The 23,392-nt window shown below is 40.9% G+C and overlaps 1 protein-coding gene across 4 annotated transcripts in view; it reads right to left on the reverse strand.

The window, feature by feature from the left end:
• GOLIM4 (golgi integral membrane protein 4) overlaps positions 1 to 23,392 on the reverse strand; it is an 80,921-nt gene that overhangs the window by 22,708 nt on the left and 34,821 nt on the right. For 2 of the 4 annotated variants that reach the window (XM_040480684.1, XM_040480683.1), the window contains exons 2-7: positions 11,157 to 11,231; positions 9,786 to 9,835; positions 7,977 to 8,030; positions 6,461 to 6,611; positions 2,494 to 2,576; positions 1,842 to 1,925 (exon numbers count right to left, since the gene is read on the reverse strand). In XM_040480684.1, the coding sequence (XP_040336618.1) occupies positions 1,842 to 1,925; positions 2,494 to 2,576; positions 6,461 to 6,611; positions 7,977 to 8,030; positions 9,786 to 9,835; positions 11,157 to 11,231 (497 nt within the window). The remainder of the gene's footprint in view (positions 1 to 1,841; positions 1,926 to 2,493; positions 2,577 to 6,460; positions 6,612 to 7,976; positions 8,031 to 9,785; positions 9,836 to 11,156; positions 11,232 to 23,392) is intronic. The other 2 variants (XM_040480687.1, XM_040480685.1) reach the window with 1 other exon arrangement.

Genomic DNA, 23,392 nt, shown 5'->3' on the forward strand with positions numbered 1-23,392 from the left:
TGAGCCCCCAGTCTAGAAATTATGACTTGACCGGGTGTGGGGCAAGGCCCATGGAACTGTGAAGAGGGAAAGTCTCCAAAAATGCCTGCTTACAAGTTACACGTGACCGTGACGTCCACAGGCCCTAAACTTGAAGCTCAGATCTGGTCTGGCCACTGATCTTGGGCCAGCTATTTCATTTCTCTTTGACCTCACTTTATTTAGCTACAAAAAGGACACAATGTAATAACTCAGTAGACTGTAAATATTAAATAAAATCCTGTACAGAAGTTCTTATGAAGATCCCTGGCAAACTGTAAACTCAAATTCTATTCTATTCTTGCTTTCTCTGCACTCAACTACATTTAAAAATCAGGTTGTCAAGACCCGGTCTGGTAAGATAATTTACGTAAGACATGTAGGTGCCTGCAGCAGTATTTACTTTCTAAGGAGAGCCAGGGAAAGTACTACTATGGGGATCAGAGGGGGGACTCTAAGTGCCGCACCTAGTTCTGGCATAATGATTTAGGGGGTGGGGGTGGGGGTGGGGCGGGTGGGCAGGAGAACTGCAGCCCCCCATCAAAGGAGCAGAAAGGATTTTTAAAGAAATAGAATATGATACGTAAGCTACATAAAAATATTTTTTTCTACTACAAAATCCTGTCCATAACACTCCCAGCAAGCTTACTACGCAATTTGGTTTTGGTCATTTGTAAAATGCATTTTTTACTTACATTTCTCTGGATTTTCAAATTGTTGCTTAGCCTAATGTCTGTGGCCATGATAGCACACAGAATACTCAAATTGGTTTGTCACGTTTTTCAGCATGAAAAACAGCCTCAAATAAATTCCTGGTAAAAATTTTATAAAGAAGGTTTTGAATGAAATAATCTCCCAAAGTCAATTTGATTTGTACACATGTGAAGAGTTACCACACAGCTACAGTTTCAGAGGGAGATACCCAATGACTACCTTGAAAAGGAGTCCCACAAATGCAGATGCTATAGTCTCTAACACGGCCCAGCATATTACCTTTCTTATAATTTTATAAAGACAAGAAGTAACGCATAGTCTCCTGAATTGGACAGATAGTTGGTGTTCCTCTTAATTCTTCCAACAGAAAAAAAAGTGCAGACCCAGTGACTAAGCTAGCCATTTCTACTGGTTTGCTTCTACTAGAAAGCTGTAAATCACAGTGTGGTACTGCCTTAAAAAGCTCTCCGACACTCGTATTTGTTCGTTTGTTCATTCAGGAAATATCCACTACAGGCCCGCTTTGTGCCAGGGACTGTTCGAGGCTTTGAACAAATGGACCTTACGACTCTTATTTTCCTTCTCCACTGACATGAGATCTCTTATTTCCTGTTAATTTGACCAACAATTCATAAGCCTAGTCCTAAAAGGAGTGTCTGTAGGCTGGAAAGCAGAAGTGAGGGAGGGAAGGATGGAAGAAAAAGTCTGACAATTATTTATTTAGGTAGCTACCATCATAAAATCCTATAGATCCCACAGGAAGAGTCATCAAAAGGGCGGAGAGCGGCAGAAGACCAGATACAAGGGATGATTTCTGTAGTTTAAACAAGTATTAGACCACTGCATGTAGGGGCTGCTGGAGAGTAGAGATAGTCATAGGTACCACACTACCAGTGCAAAAAATCATCATCATCATCATCATCATCATCAAAGGCTTATTTAATATTCTCTTGATTGAATTTTGAAAGCATGCAGGATCCTCAGGATCAGGAGAGCTCTGTCCTAAGGAACTTACTGAAGATTGGCTTGTGAGAGACTACATGCATAAGGAATTTGGAAAGGTTAAGCAGACTGTAACAAGAACCAATAGAGGCTGCTACCCTGCTAACCTGCGCAGCAGCTAGTGCACTCTTGTGGTCTTCCAAAGTCACTACAAGTTGTTCGTGCTCGGAGAGTAAATTCTTATGCTGTTGCTACACAAAAAAGAATTTTACATGTTGACATTTAACATTCTAAGACAACTTCTGCTTTGGCTGACAGCGGAATGGGCACCCACACGCAGCTTGCCTGCCTGGCTGCTTGTTGTTCTCATAGCATTTGCTAAGTTCAAAAATCATCGTAGAGAGAAGATTCTATGAATGTAGTATTCTGAAACCGACAATGTGCTACCTCAACGTCATAATCACTAATCGCTTCTCGGCCTTTTGGCTAAGATCAAGTGTGGTATCAATATCATAATCACGATGAAATCAAAATCAAAGGAACATCTCATTATGAATAAAACTTGGGAAACACAAAGCTTATTAAAATGCAACCATCTAGCAAAAGAATCATTTCAGTACGAACGAAAATGCATTTTCAGACCATCCTTTAGCTCACGATGCAGAAGTGATAAAAGTACTGGGCACACTCCAGTTTACGCAAAGCCCAAAACAACAGTGTGGATTTGTAATGCAGGTCAATTAGGGAATAACATCTAAAGACATTCTGCAAAGTAAAGCAGGCCAATAGTAAACAGTCAAATGCTCAGTTCTGTTTTACCTTGACGTCTTGAAGCTGTGTGTGCATGTCTTGGTGCGCTTTCCTTAGTTGTCTATTCTCTTCTCTCAAATTGTACACGGTTTCTATTTTTGAAAAAGAAAATAGTGCCTAAAGCCTCGAGATTTTTCTGGCTTTTGATTCCATTAGTTTCATATCTGAAACTTCACATAACTATTTTTAGGATTTGTTTTTAACTTTGATAGTATAATAGGCCAAATCAACCAAAATTATATCGTTTGGGGATGTGGCATGGGTTCAGCCGGACATTCCAAAACAATCTGGTTTGGTAGTTTAAATACTTTTAAAGAAGCTACACAGCGTAGAAGTTAAGGAGTTGTAATTACTCAGTAGTTAAAAAAATGACGTATTTCTGTTAATAGGCAAGTCCTTAGGAATAAAATGTAATGGGCAGGAACAGTGTAAGATTTGAGTCTCTCCACAAATTAAAAAGAAAGTTATCAAAAAGTACAAATCCTCCTTCTATAGCATGAATAATATCCACAAAGGCAACTCAAGAAATAAGAGACAGAGAAAAATCCCACTTACCTGTTGAAAAATTCTACATATATTTTCTTTCCCCTACCATTGAGTTCTTGACTGATGCAAATTCTCCCACCAATAACGAAAGGACAGTTTTCTCCAGGGCTATAATGTGAGACCGTGGCTGTCCAAGTAAAGTCCTATAATCTCTCCAATCTCAAGCCTACTGTTCAGGGAACAGCTTCAGTGACTTAAAGATTCCAGGCCCAGCTCTCTTACCCTCCTGGTGATTTTCTCACTTTCACTATATCTGGGCATTAGATGCTATGAACTGTTAGCTCCAGGGCTGAATCTAACTCACATGAGTTTTTTCTTTTTTTCTCTCTCTCTTTTTTTTTTTTTTTTTTTTTTGGCCCCTGCAGTGTTGACCTATGCAGAGTGTTCCACATTTGAACAGTTGTCACCCCTTAAAAATCAAGAATCTGGGTCTACTAATATTTGGCAACATGAGGCCAAATCTCATGTGACAATACTCAGCAGAAGTTGAATGGTGACAGGATGACAATATAATTCATTTTTCCATGGGAGGTACCTTTGAAAGTGAAAGGGGATGCTGTTAATAACAACGCTGAGACAGCAGCTGTTAAGTCTGCACATTGCTGGGCAAACCACCCGAGTGGCAAACAAAACCCTAACTCTGCAGCGTGGCACCCAGCGCTGAAGAAAGTGCCCATCACCATCTCTCACCACATTTTCTGTCCACTTTTACTCCTATATAGTCCCTGCCTAACCCCCTGAGCTTTGGACTGGTGATTGGGTTTAGGGGAGAGATCAAGAACAGGGTGGGAAGGATTTTGACTCAAAGGTCAAAACAGGACACCACTGGCAATCCAAGGACACCCTAAATGTGTCGTTGGCTGGATGGGGGCTTCAGTAGACACACATGCATACACACATGCACATGCAAACATGCATATACACGCCTACATGCATGCACACACACAACACCCAACCCACTAGCTTATAAAGGAGTTTTGGATTATAAACTTAAGGCAGTTGCCTCTGTACTTTAACTGTATTGACTTGAGTTATTTAATTTTATTAAGCCTCAGTGCCTTCATTTGTTAAATTAGGCTAAACACAATGCCTAACTTACAGGTTGTTATGAGAATTAAATAAAAATAATCGCATGAAGAGTTTCACCTGGTACCGGCACATGGTAAACATTTGCTGAGTGCCAGCTATTATTTTAACAATAACAAAAAGAATACTTACTTAAACTTATATGCTCCCAGCTCATCTCCCCAGGATCCTAAATTCCCTTCTGGTATCACATTAAACTACCACAGACTGCCTGGATTATTCACCTTAGTTGCCACTAATCTGCATCTATCACAGTATGCTTTAACTTACTATCTAAAGCTTTTATCCAGGAATCATAATCACACAAAAGTGCTGATGTAAAAACTGCTCATAAAAGTGTCATCAAAGGCATCTTCACACCCAACTGTTTAAGGCCTCTGTGAAATTTCTTCCAAAAATTAATTGATACCACAAATACATACCATTCTCTCTCACCTCCTTCTCTTACTCTCTGTTTCTCCCTCCCTTGCTCAACACACAGTGTAGGTATATTCTCTCTTTCTGATGATGAGAACCCTATCACTTACTGCATTTCCTTTTCTGTCCTGGCTGCCAGCAAGTTGAGACCAGGTTACAAGGCTTGCGTTATCTTAGCACACAGAATTCACATACATGTGTCCTTCTCTTTGCCATGGTTCTGATTTATCACTTCTGTATTTAATTTGTTAAAACTACTCTACATGAGCTTTATTTCAAAGAAAGGAATACAGAGTAGACACAAGAAAACATGATTTATATTACCTCTGAGAAGACTTTTCTCTGTTATCTTAATGACCCCCACCATCTGCCATATCACCAACAAGCCAACGCCCCTGCCAGTCTACACCTTTTGGGTATCATCTGCTGACACCTGGCCCCTCTCTCAAGACCACCTGAACTCCTTGTAAATGGCTTCTATGGCTACCTAATTCCCATGTGCCTTTTTGCTGTAACTTATTATTTTGAAGTACTTACAGACAAAACATTGCAAAAAAAAAAAAAAGTACACAGAGGTCCAAAGTATCCATCACTCAGCTTCCCTCTATGATGATATCTTATATAAAATCAAAATATTGTTTGGTACAGTATAATTAACTGGGCCACAGGCCTTCCTTGGATTTCACCATTGTTTTTGCAAGCATTATGTGCCTTTTTACACCAACTCTCGCACTCCAAACTTATTTAGCATCTGAAGAGCTGATTGTAGAATATTTCCCCTTTTAAGAATTTACATGTACTCAGAGAAGTGACACATATTGCTTCATATTAGTATGAAAATGCTTCATGCTCATGCTGATTGTGTGTCAGTAACTGTTCTAGGTGCTGTACATAAATCATTTAATCCTCACACGAACCCTAGGAGGTTGACAACTTGTTATGAATACCCCAGTTCTACAGACAACGGCAATGAGGTGTGTGGTGATTATACAGCCTGTCCATGGTCATGTAACTAGTAACTGAAGAGGCCAAAATTCACCAGGGCACTCTGACTCCGGGGCCTGAGCTTTTCAGAGCTACTGCTAGCAATCAACAGGTAATCTTTTCGGCCCCTTGGAGACTAGGAAATGCACGGGGCAATTCTGATCATCACAATGACCATGCAGCATTGCTGGCATTTTGTGGATAGGGGTCAGAGATGCTAAATATCTTGCAATACACATACAAAGAGAACTATCTTACCCAATGAGACCAACGCGCCCCACCAAGAACCACTAAGTATTCTAGGGCGCCTGGGTGGCTCAGTCGGTTGAGCGTTCAACTTCAATTCAGGTCATGATCTCACAGCTCATGAGTGTGAGTCCCGCATCGGGCTCTGTGCTGAGAGCCCAGAGCCTGGAGCCTGCTTCGGATTCTGTCTCTCTCTCTCTCTCTCTCTCTCTCTCTCTCTGCCCCTCCCCCGCTCACACTCTGTCTCTCAAAAATAAATAAACGTTAAAAAAACAATTAAGAATCACTATTCTATTCTGTTTCCCTAAACATTAAACACAAAGAGATAAAGATAAATGTGAAACATTACAAAGAAGTAACCACATGTGGGGGTGCCTGGGTGGCTCAGTGTCCAACTCTTGATCCCGGCCCAGGTTATGATGTCACAGTTCAGGAGACTGAGCCCTGCTTCAGGCTCTGCATTGATAGCACAGAGCCTGCCTGGGATCCTCTCTCCCTCTCTCTCTGCCCCTCGCCGGCTCACACTCTTTCTCTTCCTCTCAAAATAAATAAACTTAAAAAAAAAAAAAAAGAAGTAACCACAGGTAAGTGTGAATCAATCGCCATGTAAAACAACAAACAAAATTCTATTGTTTTACAGAAACATTAATATGAGCAGTTATGTCCACATAAACTGGCTAATTAGACTTTCAAATACCTTTTAGCTTAGAAAGTTCTTGCTCTTTCTCTTGCTGCAGCTGCAGGTATTTCTGCTTATGGTCATTAAACGTCCTACTGAAGTCTTCTCCTTGCTTGCGATGTTCCTCCTCCAAGTCGCTGTGCTGTTTCTTCAGCTCCTCGTGTTGACTCTGCAAAGATGAGAACTTGAGCAGAGATGTGTATTCCCTAAATTATCCCAGAGTCTATAGCCTTTCTCTCTGGAGAAAGAACAGGTGAAGTAGCAGGTTCTGTCTTCCTCAGGTTGCTTTTAATTTGGGCAGTTCCCCTCCATTTCCCTTACATTTCAGATCAGTGGCTTGGGATCGTGGCCAAACATAATTTTCTCTTTAATTTTTAACATCGGTAAAACAACAAGAAGTCAGAAGTCAGCAATGGGAGATGGAAAGGGGCGGGGGGAAGGATTTGGGGAAATTCCCAGGGGTTCAAATTGCTGCGGAGACAAGGTAAAGATAATGGAAAAATTATCCCTCCACAGATATTCCAGACTTTCAATCTAATGTTTTCTCAGCAACATTTTTTATTTCCCTTCCTTACTTTTCAGCCTTCCTGGCAACTCAGTTTAAAGAAAAAGGGGAAAAAAAAGTGATATTTTTCCCTTTGGGGGAAGTAATAAATCTTATTTACCTTACTCCTAGTTATAATACTACACTGTAATCATAATCTAGGTAAATGCTACAATCTCCATATGCTTAATGAAAGGATGGTCTGCTTTAATCCATGCACTGCTTTCTTGATCCAGGAAAGGTTCTGGTTTCGATGAAAAGCACTCACTCTACTGACACAGGAGGAAAGACAATACCAAATAAAAAGCCAGGCGGGGAGGGAGGGAGGGAGAGAGGGAGGGAGGGAGGGAGGGAGGTTGGTTGAAGGAAGGGGTGGAGACCCTGACATGGTTTTCCTGCTGTGCAGAAGGCTTCATGAGATCCAATCTTCTCTTCTAGCTTCACAGAAATAATGAATCTTCCCCCCCGCCCCACCCCCCCCTTCTCTCTCTCTCTCTCTTTCTTAAGTCGTCTTGACCCACAATAGTTTTACCCAAGAATCAAGGAAGGAAAAGCTTTAAATATAAATTGTGTTCCTGTAGCAAGTAAAAGGACACATTAAATACTAGTAACATGAATGAGGCATTTAATTCTACTGCCTCCAACGTGCCTAAGATGAAAGCAAATATCTAAGGTAGACCACTGTGAGAAATTAAACAAACAAAAAGCCTTAAAGGATAAAGAGAAGAACAGAATTAAAAATCAGGTGACCAGACACTGTTTCACCAAAAAAAATGTGTAATAAGCTGAATGGTTTTCTGTGTGTGTGTATGTGTGTGTGTTTATAATTGGGTGATAAGATGAGGGGACATTACAATTCTATATCATTTTTAGTGAAAAATGACAATGTGCTGTATTACCACACAAATCAACCTTCCATAAGCTTTCCTTGATCTTGTAAGTTACTTAGTTCTTTCATCCACGCATGAAGAACAACTTTAAATTACTCACTTTCAACATCTGATGTTGCACATTCAACGCACTGTATCTACTATTGGAATCTTGCTGTAAATTGAAAAGAAAATGGTTAACACAGAGATAACGAATCTGTCTCTCTTGCTAAACATGGCTTAAAGCACTTAACAGAACAATTCCATCTATTTCACTTATATAAGCCACAATGAATTCTATGCTCTAACCAGGATTTCTCTGGGGCCGTCTCTTTATTTAACGGCAGGAAGAAGTTTCAATGTTTCTCAAAGTTTGCTACGTTTTAGTAAAGAAACAGTAAGACATGAAGTCATAAAACAGCACCCTGGCAGGCCCCTGGAAATGATTTACTTCCCTTCCCCTCTCCAGTTGAGACGAACTGAGGCTCAGACGCACAAGGTCCTTGCCCTGAGACACAGTCACTGTGCATGGCGCGTGGCTGATACACTACGCCAGGTGCTCTGAGGGGATGGGGGGATGAACCAACTTGCACCAGGCCTCAGAGTCTCTGCAAGGCTTAAGAAAGGGAAGAGAAAAGGTGCTTTCCTTCCCTGGGCTTCCGCGGGTGAGGAATTCTCCATGTGTCACTTTACCCATTTCACAAGTGAGAAACAGAGAAAGGATAAGGACTCCAAGCTGAGGGCAAACACTTGTTTAGTAGCAGAGCCAGGACTGAAACCTGAGCCCAAGCCATGTTGCAGTAGTGTACAATTTGTGTCCCAGGGGAACATCTTTACACACGGGCCTCACACATTTCCACAGTCCTGGACAGCCCCAAGCAGTCAGGGCACAAGATGCCTGACAATTCTCCCTCCCCGTGCTGTTCTATCTGACGTGCTGCACCCCATCTCCGGCACAAGTACACTCCCAGCCATTTCTGGTTTTCTTTTTTTTTTTTTTTTTTACAATTTCCAAAATGAACTGCATTTTTCCTCTATCACTTCACTTTATTGCTTTATTTCATAATGCACTTTCTTTGTAAAGTCAAAGAGTAAACTTTATTGCTTTATTTTATTGCTTCATTTCATAACGTACTTTCTTTGTAAAGTTAAAGTTTACTCTATTGCTTTATTTCATAACGAACTTTCTTTGTAAAGTAAGAGTAACTCTTTTGAAATGCACAACAGAAAGTACGCAATCTTAGCTGGGCCTTTTAAAAGGCCGGTTGAAAGCTGACAGCCTCCTGACTCTTCTCAGTTTTAGTACCCCAGAATGCTGACATTTCATTCAACTAATGTTATATGTTTTTCTTAGAGTAAGAGAAAAGCTTGCTTTTCTCCAGTGAATTTGTACTAAAAAAAAAAATTTTAAATGCCACTATCACTCCTTCCTTCCTTCCACAAATGTATTTGAATGCTGACCCTAGGCCAGATGTTACACAGTAACATCTGTGCAAGTTACAGTAACACTGTACAAAGGCAAAGCAAAATATACATCACATATATATTCTCTTAGAAAAAGACTACAAATGAACAAATGAATGAATAATCTTTTATTTATTGTTGAACATTAAGGCTACTCCCACTTTATCAAAAATATATTTATATGTTTATATAAATATATATATATTTATATTTAAATATATATATATTTATATATATACTATATGTATATATATACGTAGATATATATTTTGCATATATATCTATGTATATATACACGTATATATATACGTATATATATATATATTCGCATATATTACGTATATATATACGTAGATATATATTTCACCCTTACTGTCCTAATGATCAACACTGTAAAAGATTTTGTTGCTATATTTCCCTCTCCTTAAGTTTCATAAAATAATTAAGAAAAAAACCCAAAACATACCCTTCCTTTATTTAGTGTTTCTTGTGCTTCTAGTTTATAAACAAGAAAATCTAGAAAATAAAAAATGGAGAAAATAGGGTGTAAGTTAATTCATTATGGAATTTTTAAACACAGGCAAACTTTACTCAGACTTGTGAAAAATATTTTAGGTTTAAAAACAATCATGCTTAGTAACGCAGTTTATTTTGCCTCTTAATGCTTTAGAGAGAATTGAAAATAACTATCATATAATTTTCATCTTTATTTTAATGCTATATATCTTGAATAAACAAAATATACGTGATAACCAATTAATTAGAAGTGATCTTAGATTGTGCATTCTGCGATGAACTCTCCTTGAAATTAAGAAGAAAGAAAAAAATGAGGCACACCTAAAGACAAGAGATGATTTATTGCTATCCGCTAGATGGCATGCTAAAACCATTCAGGACTTGAAAAGCGAAATCAAGCCTTGGAAACCACCTTTTATGCTCTTAAAGCTTTATTATCCACTAGATGGCTCTATAAAATCACTCTGCATTTAAAGACAAGGAGAATCCAAATCCTATCAAAGCAGTTTAATGATGTTAAACTTGTATTCTTCCAACAGGCTTAATCCAAGGGTCAGTAAAACATCCTACCCCATACTGCCCTCCCATTTTCCCTCCCTCTACTCCATACCAACATAATCAGACAGAATACCTAACTTATATTTCCTCATAAGATTTCACAAAACATAAGGAAACAAATAAAAAGAAGAATGGGGATAAATGCAAACCACAAGCTGTATAAAGCCTGTTTTCTAGAAAAATTCTGATAAAAATCAATAGCATTGCCTAATGCCTATCCTAAATGCTAATCTCTCAAATTGAACCCATCAGCTGTGCCAATAAAAGCCTAAAATAAAATATGTGCATAACATAGAAGACACCACACACAAAGAGACATCATGCAATGAGATCAATTCATTATGTTATAAATGTATGTATATGTCTAAATGTATGCATGTATGTGTATACGAATGTATAAAATTTGTCATATTCTGGACAACACAAGCTGTTACTCCTTGTACATCTATGGACAGAAGTTTCTGGTATAAGTAACATATGTGTAATATTCACATGAAAAGCTGTTTATTTCTGATGTATAACTAATAATATGAACTACCTCAAGGTGGCATAAACTGAATGAAAGATTCTGAACCTAATCTTAAGCAGAAATTATTGAACTGCACAATGCATTACATATTGCTTGACTTTCTCAGTCTACCCATAAAACTGACTTAGGGTTTAGCTGAGAAATTTCTTAGCAAAAAGATAGTAAAGCAAGTACATGATATGTCAATGAGGAGTTTGATAAAAATACAGAACAGAAATTGCATTTTATATTTACCTTCCTTTGCTTTCTTATGTTCAAGTCTTTCCTTTTGCAAGGATTTCTCTAATCTTGATCTGTGTTCATACACAACTGAAAAAAAAAGTTAAAATTTACCTGCAAAGAATTAGAACTTCTAAAGTAAAATTAACACCAATTTTCAAAATGGGGGTGGGGGGTGGGAAACAATTTAAGGTCTTCACAATTAACATAAAAATGACTGCATTTATAAATTCCACATTCTGGGTAAAAAAGACACAATAATACACATAATTCTGAGCTGACCTCTGCACAGCCTGCCCCTTTATAGAAACAATACTCTGAGAGAGGCTTCTATCCACCTTCTTTGCCAGCTCCTTCTCCTGCTTCTCAAATACGAGAATCTCTGAGGTTCCATGTCTCTTGCAGGGCAGAGGTGTCCACTCTCCTGACTTTCACCACCATTTGCACAGCTGTTAGCCCCACATGTATATTTCTAGCTCCTGCCTCTCTCTTAGTTATTAGCACAGCATCTTCCAAAGACTTCAGGTTTCTCCACCTACATATCCCATAAATACTGGCAAGTCCACGTGATCTGAATGTGAGCTAAGGCTGTCCAGACCAGTAAGGAAACCTCAGCACCCCACTGGCCTAAAAGAGAAGGCGTATTCCCCCACAGCAAGGAAAACACAGGGGAGAGTCATAGAAATGAAGGGGGCAGGGACTCTAAACAGAACCTATAAACGTCAGGTTTACATCTGCCATGGGGTTTCCCCAATGGCAAACCGATGCCATGCTGTAAGACTTTCCTGTGCTTGATTATCCCTACCTACCCAGTCTTCTCTGAAGCAGCCAGCATTGCCTGGTGAGTAGAGAGGAAGAACAGATGTGGTAGGGGAAAAGAGGGAGGAGAGGCCCATCAGGACTCTCTCTTTCCCACCTCAGTCTTCACTTCTACATCAAATGGGAAGAATGGGAGGAGCTTTACCTTTGAATGAATAAGATGATAAAGTCGATATTTTATTTATACAATAAAATGTATGCAGATGGACTAGACCAGACATAATACTTAGTAGACCAAGACTGTGTTTCCGGCTAAAAGTTACTAAAAAAAAATTTTTTTTTTTTCTTTTAATCTGAGAGAAGTTGGGAAGTATCCAAGTTTCAGATTTCCTTCTGGGACAGAAAGCCCAGCCTCGCAGAGTGGTTTGTACAGGCAAAGAAGGGGGGAAAGGGCAAAACCTGAATTTCTGACATACACTTTGCATCCTATTTGTGCAGCATTATGGTCCCATGTGATCTCATTCCTTGCCAAGGAAAGCCAAACCTGTTATTTGGTTCCCGTGCCAGTCCCTAGCTTCCCTTGGCTGTCTAAGATACAATTTCACCATCAATCACGGACTCACCATGTACAGTGCATACAACTGCCTGACACTATTGGACACATCCAAAAGGGCTGCGGTCACAGCAACTCCCCTCCCCCACACCTGACATAATAACCCCTTGCGCTTGAAGTGAATGCCCTGTCCCTCCCGCCCTTTCCCCAGTGTCACAGCTGCCAGTTGGCAGCTCCTGCTGTCCTCCCTCCAACTTGCCCATCGCCTCCTGGGTCCTCCACCGCCTCCCCACACTGCATCTCTCATCTTGTCATCCCATATAAACCTTCCACTTCCAAGGAAGTTTCTCTCCCTCTGCAACTACCACAGCCCCGACCTCTACTCACACGTCTGCTGCCATCTCTGTGCACTGCTCCTAGAATTCCTGCCACCATCCAAACTGGCATCACGTCATGCCCTGGCAGCGTGTATGCCCCAATCTCAACTTGCCCCTCAGCCTCAGCCCCACACAAGTCATAGCAACCATCCCTGCTCCAGTCTTTTCCTCTGCCTGGAGTTCTGTTCCCTGCCAGATGACCCTTCCTCGCCCACCCCAGTGCTATTCTTATAAAGGAATCCAATACAGCTCTGCATCCATGGAGTCCCTACCATGTAACTGGAACCACATCATGAGTAGAAATGAAAAATGAATAGACAGACGTAGGCCTGGCTACAAGCAGCTCAAGTCTAACACAGTAGACAGGTTAGGTAATTTTTAAATAATTAGAGCTACAGGTCATGATCTCGTGGTTCGTGAGTTTGAGCCCTGCCTCAGGCTCTGTGCTGACAGCTCGGAGCCTGGAGCCTGCTTCGGATTCTGTGTCTCCCTCTCTCTCTGCCCCTTCCCCTGCTCACACTCTTTTTCGCTCGCTCAAAAATAAATAAATAAATAAAAATTTAAAAACGGAGCTAAATACATTTAGCGCAATAAAAATATATTGAAGCCCAAGGAAAGACAAGGATGAGCTCTGGATGCGAGAAAGGTAAGAGAAGACTTCTCAGAGGTGAGAAGAGGTGATCTCTTGGCTGGCTTTGAGAATGAAGAGCAGTTTGACAGAAAAGGACCCCGAGGGAGAAAGGCACTTCTGGAAGACATCACAGGGACAAAAGCACAGGGGCATGAACTTGGGGTAAAGGAAGCTGTACTCCAAAAAGCCTGGTTGCAGGACACCTGGGTAGCTCGGTCAGTTAAATGTCTCACTCTTGACCTTGCACCAGGTCACAATCTCAGGGTTTGTGAGACTGAGCCGCACATCAGGCTCTGCACTGACAGCATGGAACCTACTTGAGAGTCCTTCTCTACCCCTCTCTGCCCCTCCCCCATTTGCATGCACACATACTCTCTCTCTCTCTCAAAGATAAATAAAAATAACTTTAAAAAAATCTTGGGACACCTGGGTGGCTCAGTCAGTTAACCATCTGACTACTGATTTCAGCTCAGGTCACAATCTCACACACGGTTTGTGAGTTCGAGCCCCGCACTGGGCTCTGTGCTGATAGTGTGGAGACTGCTTGAGATTCTCTCTCTCCCTCTCTCTCTCTCTGCCCCTCCCCTGTTTTCTCTCTCTCTCTCTCTCTCTCTCTCTCAAAATAAATAATCTTAAAAAAAAAAAAAGCTTGGCTACAAGTCCACTATTGAGAAATTACATTTTTTTTTTTCAAACAAATCTGTATGGTATATAAGTCCCTCTGCCAGCTTTTTTTTTTTTTTAATTTTTTTTTTCAACATTTTTTATTTATTTTTGGGACAGAGAGAGACAGAGCATGAATGGGGGAGGGGCAGAGAGAGAGGGAGACACAGAATCGGAAACAGGCTCCAGGTTCCGAGCCATCAGCCCAGAGCCCGACGCGGGGCTCGAACTCATGGACCGCGAGATCGTGACCTGGCTGAAGTCAGACGCTTAACCGACTGCGCCACCCAGGCGCCCCCGTGCCAGCTTCTAAAAAGCCTATTAAAACCAAGAAGTTTCTTGGATTGGTACCAACAGTATCATGTGGAATGATGTTTAGAACAAGGCAGGAGAAAAAAAAGGTTAGCACTATAGGACCTCACTAAGCCAAGCCCTAAATAAACTGCATGCTCAGTCAGGTGGGAAAAACTTACAGGGACGCAGGTACATTACAATGCTATCACGATATCACAGAGGCAAAAACAGGATGCCACAGGAACACCTAAGCTCCCCGGCTGGAAGGAAGTGCACTCCTTTCCTCTAACCCACCGGCCAAAGTTCCCAGGTCCTGGGTAGAGAGAGTCACAGGAACATACACATGCCAGTTAAAATGGAATTTTGGTGTACTAATTGGACATATTATAGATGATTTCAGCAAGTATGTATGTCACTTGCAAAGAAAGGAACAGGAAAAGCAGTCAAGATCTTGTTCCAGTGAAACTTAAGTGGCAGCAGGGGTGAGTGGGAGGTCCTGGGTATAGGGGGCTCCTGAGGAGGTCGGGACTAGTAGAGGCGAACAATTCCAGCCTAGAAACACCCATGATCTTAAGAGACAGAGCAGCACAGTAAACAAGACACAGGAGAGGGCTGCTCACCACCTATCTCCGGCTCTCAGACTCCATATACTAAACATTATTATGGAAGGGTAATGATAGAGGAGGAAGCTGCATTTACAACTTATAATCCTGTGAAATTCTTTACTTCATATATAGCAGCAATCACCATAAACTTACTCTTGCAAACTCAGTCTTACATGGGACTTGGTAATTGGGTAATGATGGTCTTTGCACTGGGAAGCAGAAAACTCATCAGCATTATTTCATCTTCAGTAAGAGTGGAGGGTCCACTACATTATACCAAGTAGACAGGGAGTGTAGGGGATGGGATGAGAGGGTGGGAGACAATGCTCCATTCTTTAGTCTCTTCTCTGCAATGCAATCAGGAAGATAACGTGCCAACAGCCAGTCCGAAGTACCCATTTATCATACTGAATCACACAACTGTCTTTGACAGTTTTACGCTCAACATATTAATAGCAATGTTGTCTCAAGAGCCAGAAAATCTGAGGATACACAGTTATAAACTTTCATAAATAACCTCAACAGATGCTACGAAATGTCTACAAAGAGCCCAACATGTTTGTGGATTCCAATCAAAAGTCAAAGGTCTTCAGAAATCTGAGATGTACATGAATGAATAAAATGGCATCACTATTAGCAAGATCTAAGGCATAAAGAATGTGGTTTTGCAAATGCAGTAAAAAAAAAAAAAAGATGTGGTAAATAAGGATAGAGAATATATGTACAAACCATGAGGTAATTGTACTATTAATATTATCTTACTCAGAACTGGTCAAGCCATTATTACAGCACCAGTTTCTGGTCCTGACGTAAAATAACTTAAGAATGCAGAAATGGTTTAAGCGTTGGAGAATATCAACAAGGAGGAGGTGAGAGAAGGGAGCGGCAGTGACTGATAGGGGCTGGAGAAGTGCTGTTTCTTAATCAAGTTCAAAGAAAAAGGAAAACAAAGCCAAAAGGCGTCTTAAACTGTATGCTGAGGAAACCACATTATGTAAGGGAAAATGAGAATGAAAATTAACCCTTGAAACTGCAAATTCTAGAAAGAAAGGGAGAGGGAAAGAAGCAGATGGTAATGTAATGGTTGAGAGCACAGACTCCGGTGTCTAGATTCAAATCCCAGATCTATTCCTTATGGGGCAAGTGGCTGAACTTTGTACTTCAGTTACCCTCACACGGTGTATGGGAATAATGATATCACCGATCTCTTTTGGGTGAATGTCAGGGTTAAAGAAGTTAAATTGTGTCAAGTGCTTAGTTAAATTGTGTCAAGTGCTTAGAACACTGCCCGGCACAGAGTAAAAGCTAGAAAATTTCAAAATATTTTTTCACCTATCCGTGATGGCTTAAAATTGCCAAAGAATCAGATGATTCCCTGAGCCCTTTCAACCCTACAATTAAAGTCTAGTAATGTGAAGTACTTACACACACACACACACACACACACACACACACACACACACAAACAGTGGTGGGGGGGGGACTCGAAAAGGCAATAAAATATTAATCTCAGTTCCCTTTTACTTAAAAAAATTTTTCCCTTAAAAAAAACAGAAAGTAAGTAATCAGTCCAACAGCTCCAAAACTCAGAAGACTTTTTTTTAAAATAAAAACCAAAAAGTAAAACAGAATCTTTGTGTCCTTGTAGCTCTCTAGAAAATTTCCCCATCAACTAAACAGACACACACATACACCCCACACTACCCTTAATTCTTTTAACATGCATTCTCCAGGCTTTGGAGCTAGTGATTTATCTAGATGGGTTTACTGTTTCACTTAGAAGGAGGATCACTAATCAATCCTTGTCACCTATCTCTATTTTCCTATTTATACTCTGAAGTCAAGGGCATCAGTCAAGATGAACTCATACTGTCAGAACCTCCACGACAAAAAAGGTGCGTAATGAGTATTGTCAAAGCACCAGACAAATTTAAGGAAAAATAAGGATACAAATAATGATTCAAGCTTGGCATTCAAGATTTTTAAGGCAGAACAGCACTACAACCGGGATAGGATTTGAATCACAAGAACCCATGAGGAAAGGATGAAAACGCATAGTACTCATCATCTCCCCTGCTTCCTGAAAAGGAGTTTAATATTTTCCATGCAGTTGAGAATGGAAAGAGGTTTTATTCCTCTTTCAAGCACTCAAGAGTTTATAATCAAGCCAGCTTCCTGCAGCAATTTTCCATTTTCACTCTGACTTCCTCTGAAAGTCACAAGAGAAATTAGCTGTTGCACATCCACTTGTGGGCAAAATACCTATCTATGACATTTCAGGGCAAACAGCGCCAATTCAGAATTAAAAGGCAACACTCCAAAATTAGAAAGCATCGCTGAGTCTTTTAGCGCCTTAAGCCAAGAGAGGGCAATGTTTCTTTGGCAGAAGCAACAGCCCATAGAATTTTGCTTTCAGTCTTGCCCACAACATAAGGTTTTGTCTTTATTAAAAAAAAAAACAGGGGCGCCTGGGTGGCGCAGTCACCGACTTCAGCCAGGTCACGATCTCGCGGTCCGGGAGTTCGAGCCCCGCGTCGGGCTCTGGGCTGATGGCTCAGAGCCTGGAGCCTGTTTCCGATTCTGTGTCTCCCTCTCTCTCTGCCCCTCCCCCGTTCATGCTCTGTCTCTCTCTGTCCCAAAAATAAATAAACGTTGAAAAAAAAAATTTTTAAAAATAAAAAAACAACAACAACAAAAAAACACTTGAGGCTCTGTAAGAAAGTCATAGAACTCAACCTGTGAAACCATTAAGAATTGCAAGTACCTTTTTCATTTTGCAGATGATAAAAATGAAAATGAACAAACCTGTGCCTTTGAGAATTGTGGCTGAAGATTTTTAAGTAGGACAGCAAGAGGAGACAAAAAGGAAGATGAACTGAAATCACCATAGTTCCCAGAACATAGTCCTTTCGGAGATTTGTTTTGTCTTTGTTTTTAGGCCTAAAATAGCAGATGTTTATCACAGCCTTTAAGAACAGTTTTCGGTTGTGGTTCTAACTCACCAGATGTGGGGCGGAGGCCAGCCACTTGCCACCCTCTCTTCTGGAGAACAATGACTTAGTAATTAACGTGAAGACAACATTTCAGATACAGTTTTCCAATGATCTGTCCTTCCTTCTCTCAGAATTTTACCTCATAAGGAGTCTGAGAAAGAACAGAGGAGCTCCCCTTAGAAAACAACCCACATAAAACAACTAAGTAAAAGAAGAAAGAAGGTGGCATTTTGAAGATCTCACTGGATCCTCCCTCCAGCCCCCTGGAGTAGGCAAGGCCGCCCTTAAGGCCTGTGGCTGCGTTCAGTGTCTCAGCCTGGCTCTTTCGGCAAAGTCTCCCCGACTTCTGTACCATTTCCGAAACTCGGTTATGATCTCTCACACATAACTCCTGAACAGTTAAGTCTACCTTTTGCTTCTCACTCACCCCAGTTTTACATCTTCCAGTACAATTTAACCTTTCCAGTCGGCCTGACAATTTATAGCTGAATTCAGCTGTTAATTAACCTTTTCCTATGGCTAGCTCCCTTTACTAAATTACACGTTCACACTCCAGGCCTGGGGGCAAAACCTTCAGTGGCTTCCCATCACACTAGGAGTGGAACTCGACCCCCCCTCTCAAGGCCCAGATAGTTCCTCCTGCTCCACTCCGTCATTCATTCCTCCAACAGGCCAGACACCCTTTCACCTCAGCACCTTGTACGGCCTCTTCCTGGTTGCCTCCACTCCTCCTTCTCTGCACCACTGACTCCTGCATTTCCGGAAGATCTTTACTAACAAGACACCTTCTCGCCAAGTCCTTTCCTGGACAACCCATCTAAAACTGCAACCTGCTTCCCACCCTCAACGCTTCCAGCCTTCATTCCTGTTTTATTTTTCTCCTTAGCACATAACACCCTACAGTATTTCTTTACTTATTTACCTTAGTGATTGCCTTTCTATCCCACTAGAATACAAGTTTAGTCGGGACAAGAATTTCTGGTTTGCTCTATTCCACTATTGTACCCCTGGTGCACTGAATTGTTAACATTCAGTGGACAATGAATGCACGCATGAGTGAATGAATAAATGAACAACAAAAAAAGAACTCTATGTGCTTTGAAGGCTGGGATTGGCTATCTCCTCAGTCCTCCTGTTCTATATCTGAAACTCTCATTAGCACTTCAGTCCCGATACCCCGGTTCCTAATAGCTAGTGGTATTCAATAGTTGTTAAATGAATGCGTGCCTTTAGAAGATATTTCATACTTTTGCTCATTTGCCTGCCATCCTTTATGTCCTGGCACTTTTAAACTAAATTTCCACATTTGTTGGCTCATTAGTACTTGCATATCGCACAGAAGAGAAAAGTAACAGAACAGAGATTAAATATAAATTTATCTGTTGATGTGCAGGCTCATAAGATTAGCATTAGTTAAATCACAGCCCTAATAGAGGCTGGAATAGAGACACTTTCAGAGCGCTGAGAGAAAAAAGGACAGTCTGATTAGGTATTTTTCTGCTGCATGGCAATTGAAGTATCTTTTTTTTCTGCACAATACAGTTCCTATAATAGCTCACACAACTGTCTATTTTTAAGTTTGCTAATGCATACAGTTTATGAAGTCGTTTAAATGAAAATTTTCACCATGATTTGAATGGTGCTTAACTGCCTTTTCTATTTTGGATAAAACTATACCCAGGCTTTCCCTTATGATACTATCTGAGATTTGGCTTTTTCAAATAAGTAGCTGACTTAAGATATATTTCTTCATACAGGTCTTCTTTCAAGTATAGTGAGCTACTAATAATCATTCTTATTATTAGATGAAATCTATTCACTCCTCATGAAAGGATACTTCTCTTAGCTACTCTGAGCTACTATATTATAGCCCAGCAGTATGCCAGGCACCTTGGGAAACACAAAAGTGTAGAACTGACTCTTATAAAAAGCTTATAATCAATAAATTTGGGCTGTGAGGAGAGGCAAGGACAGGTAAAACAGCAAGGAGACAATTAGAGCTCACCAAAGGTTAGGCGAGCTGGCATAGTGACCTGCTGAGCCGGCAGATTTTTAAACAGAATCTCTTTGTAAGCTGAGAGGAAAAATATCCTCCCGTCCCATGAAAATGCTGCACTCTACAAAGCAAAAATTACATGTGGAAGTACATATGCATATATATTAGAAACTTAAGGACTCACAGTAATAGAAGCAAAAGCTATTCTAAACTTGGATGTGCAAAAATAGACCCTATACAGTAATATTCTTCTCATCTAAGCAGTCAGATTTTAGCAGGACAACATCACAGAGTAAAAGAGAGACAAAGGCTTCTGGCCACCCAAAACTGATGTAACAATGTAGAAGAATGCCCTTTAGATGGGCTAAAATATGCAAAAGCACATTGGTTTTATAATAGGACTATGCAGTTATACATAAACTTTTTTCTAAAATTTTTTTTAACATTTATTCATTTTTGAGAGACAGAGAGAGACAGAGCATGAGGGGGGAAGGGGCAGAGAGAGAAGCAGACAGAATCTGAAGCAGGCTCCAGGCTCTGAGCTGTCAGCACAGAGCCCGACGTGGGGCTCGAACTCACGAATCGCAAGATCATGACCTGAGCCCAAGTCGGACGCTCAACCGACTGAGCCACGCAGGCGCCCCACATACACTTTTCAAAACTCATGTGCTTGAACCAACCATAAAAGACATTTCATTTTCCTAAGTTATCTGATTTCTTCACGGGAACCAGCCTCCATGGACACTTCCACTAATTCCAGCAAAGAGGGAACAAACCTAAAATCCAGCACTCAAGAATCAACCCCAAGAGGTTCTTATCTTGTATTAGCCTTTATCCCAGAGAATAACCACAAGGAGGGCAGGATGCACCAGCCCACAACTGGCTTCTCCTTCCAATCAGCACAGCAGTATATAAGCAACACCCTCTTCATCCAAACTCCCAATGTCACGTTTTCACTTCAAGATGTGAAAATATGCAATGTATCTTGGAAGAGGGTTCAATAAAAATCTTGCTTATAAAGAGATACTATTTAAGGCTGGCATATCTATAGCATCCTGGATACTTCATTCAACACATCAAACAAGTATTCAGTGAATACTTACTATGTGCCAGGCATTTGTTCTGATATTAGGGAATACGTTATGAGCAAAACAGTAAAAAATATTTGCCTTTGGGGAGCTCATGTTCTGGCAGATAAGTAAGTGGTTAGGAGCTACTAAGTGTCATGGGGGGAGAGGGAAGACCATGGTAAAAGAGACTGGAGGCATGGGGAGGATGGGTCACACTTCTGAATCTGAGGACTCACTGAGAAGATATCTGAGCCAAGACTTGAAAAAAGTGCAAGAATGACTACCACAGACATCCAGGGGAAATGTTCCAGACATAAGGGATGGGCAACGCAAAAGCCCTACAGGGCAAGCATACCCAGGACGTTCTAAGAAAAGTAGGGAGGTCACTGTAGGTGAGGAGTGTGAGCTGGAAGACCAAAGTGTGAAGGTGGGGAAGGGGACAGATTGGGATGGGCCTCCTAGGACCTAGTGAAAACTCTGGCTATTACTCCAAAAGAAGCGGGGACCCTTTGGAGGGTTTGGGCAGGAACATAGAGGGATGGCTTCGATCTTAAAATAATGATCACTCTGACCACATGGGGTCAAGATGCAAGCAGGGAAACCAGTTCTTCAGTAATCCAGGCATGAGGTAACAGAAGAGGACCAATGTGCAGGCTGTGGCAGATTCTGCATTTATACTGAAGATAATACCAATGCATGTGATCGTCTGAAATGGGGAAGGCCACAAGTGGAATAGGTTTGTGTGGAAGATCTGGAATAAGAATTTATTGACTAGAGTGATTAACTCAGCCTTCAGGAGTCAAGATAGGCACCCACAGGTAACATCTGTGTGATGTTGAAAGATAATGATGGAGGAAAAGACAGAAAAATACAGACAGTGGAAAAGAACTCAGTGCAAGAGCACTGAGGCAAAAAAAAAAAAAAAAATCTGCTTATGGTATTCCTCACACTTTCCTGAAAATAAGAATAACCCTGTTAGTAGCACAGGTTCCTGGGGCCCATCTTTCATCTACTGATTCAAAATTTCCAGGGAAGACGCTTGATAATCTGAACATTCAGCAAGTGCACTCTACCTCCTCCCCCAAGTGCTCTTAAAGGGGTAGTTCTGTAAACATATAGGGATGATAGGAAGGTGGGTAATCAGGGTGGGGAGAGAATGAGTGAGAGGGTTGCAGTTGACTTGATCAGATCTGCATGGCTACAAAAAATACGTTTCTGGATGGTGCACAAGAGAGAGAATCCAAGAGAGCATAAAGGTTGATGGATTAGTTAGGAGTCATTACAATTGACCATATTGCCCAAATATAAGATGATCTCCAGTTATGCCAATAAGACAATCCAATAAAAAAGAAAGTCGAATTTTGGGGCGCCTGGGTGGCTCAGTCAGTTAAGTGTCTGACTCTTGATTTCAGCTCAGGTCATGATCCCACAGTCATGAGATCGAGCCCCATGTGGGGCTCCGTGCTGACAGCATGGAGGCTGCTTGAGATACTCTCTCGCCCTCTCTCTCTGCTCCTCCCCTGCTCCCTCTCTCATTCTAAGTAAACTTAAAAAAAAAAAAAAAAGTTGATTTTTTTTCCCAACTGGAACCTACAAAATTTTAAAGCAGTGAAAAGGAGTAGGAAGTGAAAAAGAATATCAACAGACACTTGAAGAAATTCTAACAGTGATTAAATGTGGGAAAACGTAGTAAACTAAATTAACCATCAGAGAAATCAAATTAAAATCATAACGCAACACCACTATTCTCCCATCAAAATGGCTAAACTTTTAAAAAACAGAAAATACCAAGGGTTGGCAACACTGTGGGAGAAACAGCTCCCCTGCTTGGCTGACGGATGGATGAGTCAGTATAACCATTTTAGAAAACAGTTCGACAGTGTCTGCCAGAGCCGACAAAGGCAGACCTCGTGGGCCGTAAATCCCATGCCGAGGCATGTACCCAACCAAATATTTGAATTTAGTAACCAGAAGTCACATAAGAGAGTCTGAAGAGCAGCACTGTTCATTGATAGTCCCAAAGTGGAAACAACACAAACATCTATTATAGTAGAATGAATATGTTGCAGTTGTTCAAAAAAAAAAAAAAAATTAAGTTATCACTCAGCAATGTGAACAAACAACGTGTAAGAACATAGATGAATTTCACAAAACATAACGTTGAGGAAAGAAGCCAGGCAGCAAAGTGGTACTTGCTGAATAATTCTACTTATGAAAACAGTTCAAAAACAAGCAAAGCTAATCCGTGGTGATAGGAGATGGGGTGCTGTTCGCAATGTGCAGATGGCAGTGGGAGGCGGGCCGGTAGTG

Source organism: Herpailurus yagouaroundi, unplaced genomic scaffold (assembly GCF_014898765.1).
Source record: "Herpailurus yagouaroundi ecotype Mexico unplaced genomic scaffold, PumYag 159, whole genome shotgun sequence".
NCBI lineage: Eukaryota > Metazoa > Chordata > Mammalia > Carnivora > Felidae > Herpailurus > Herpailurus yagouaroundi.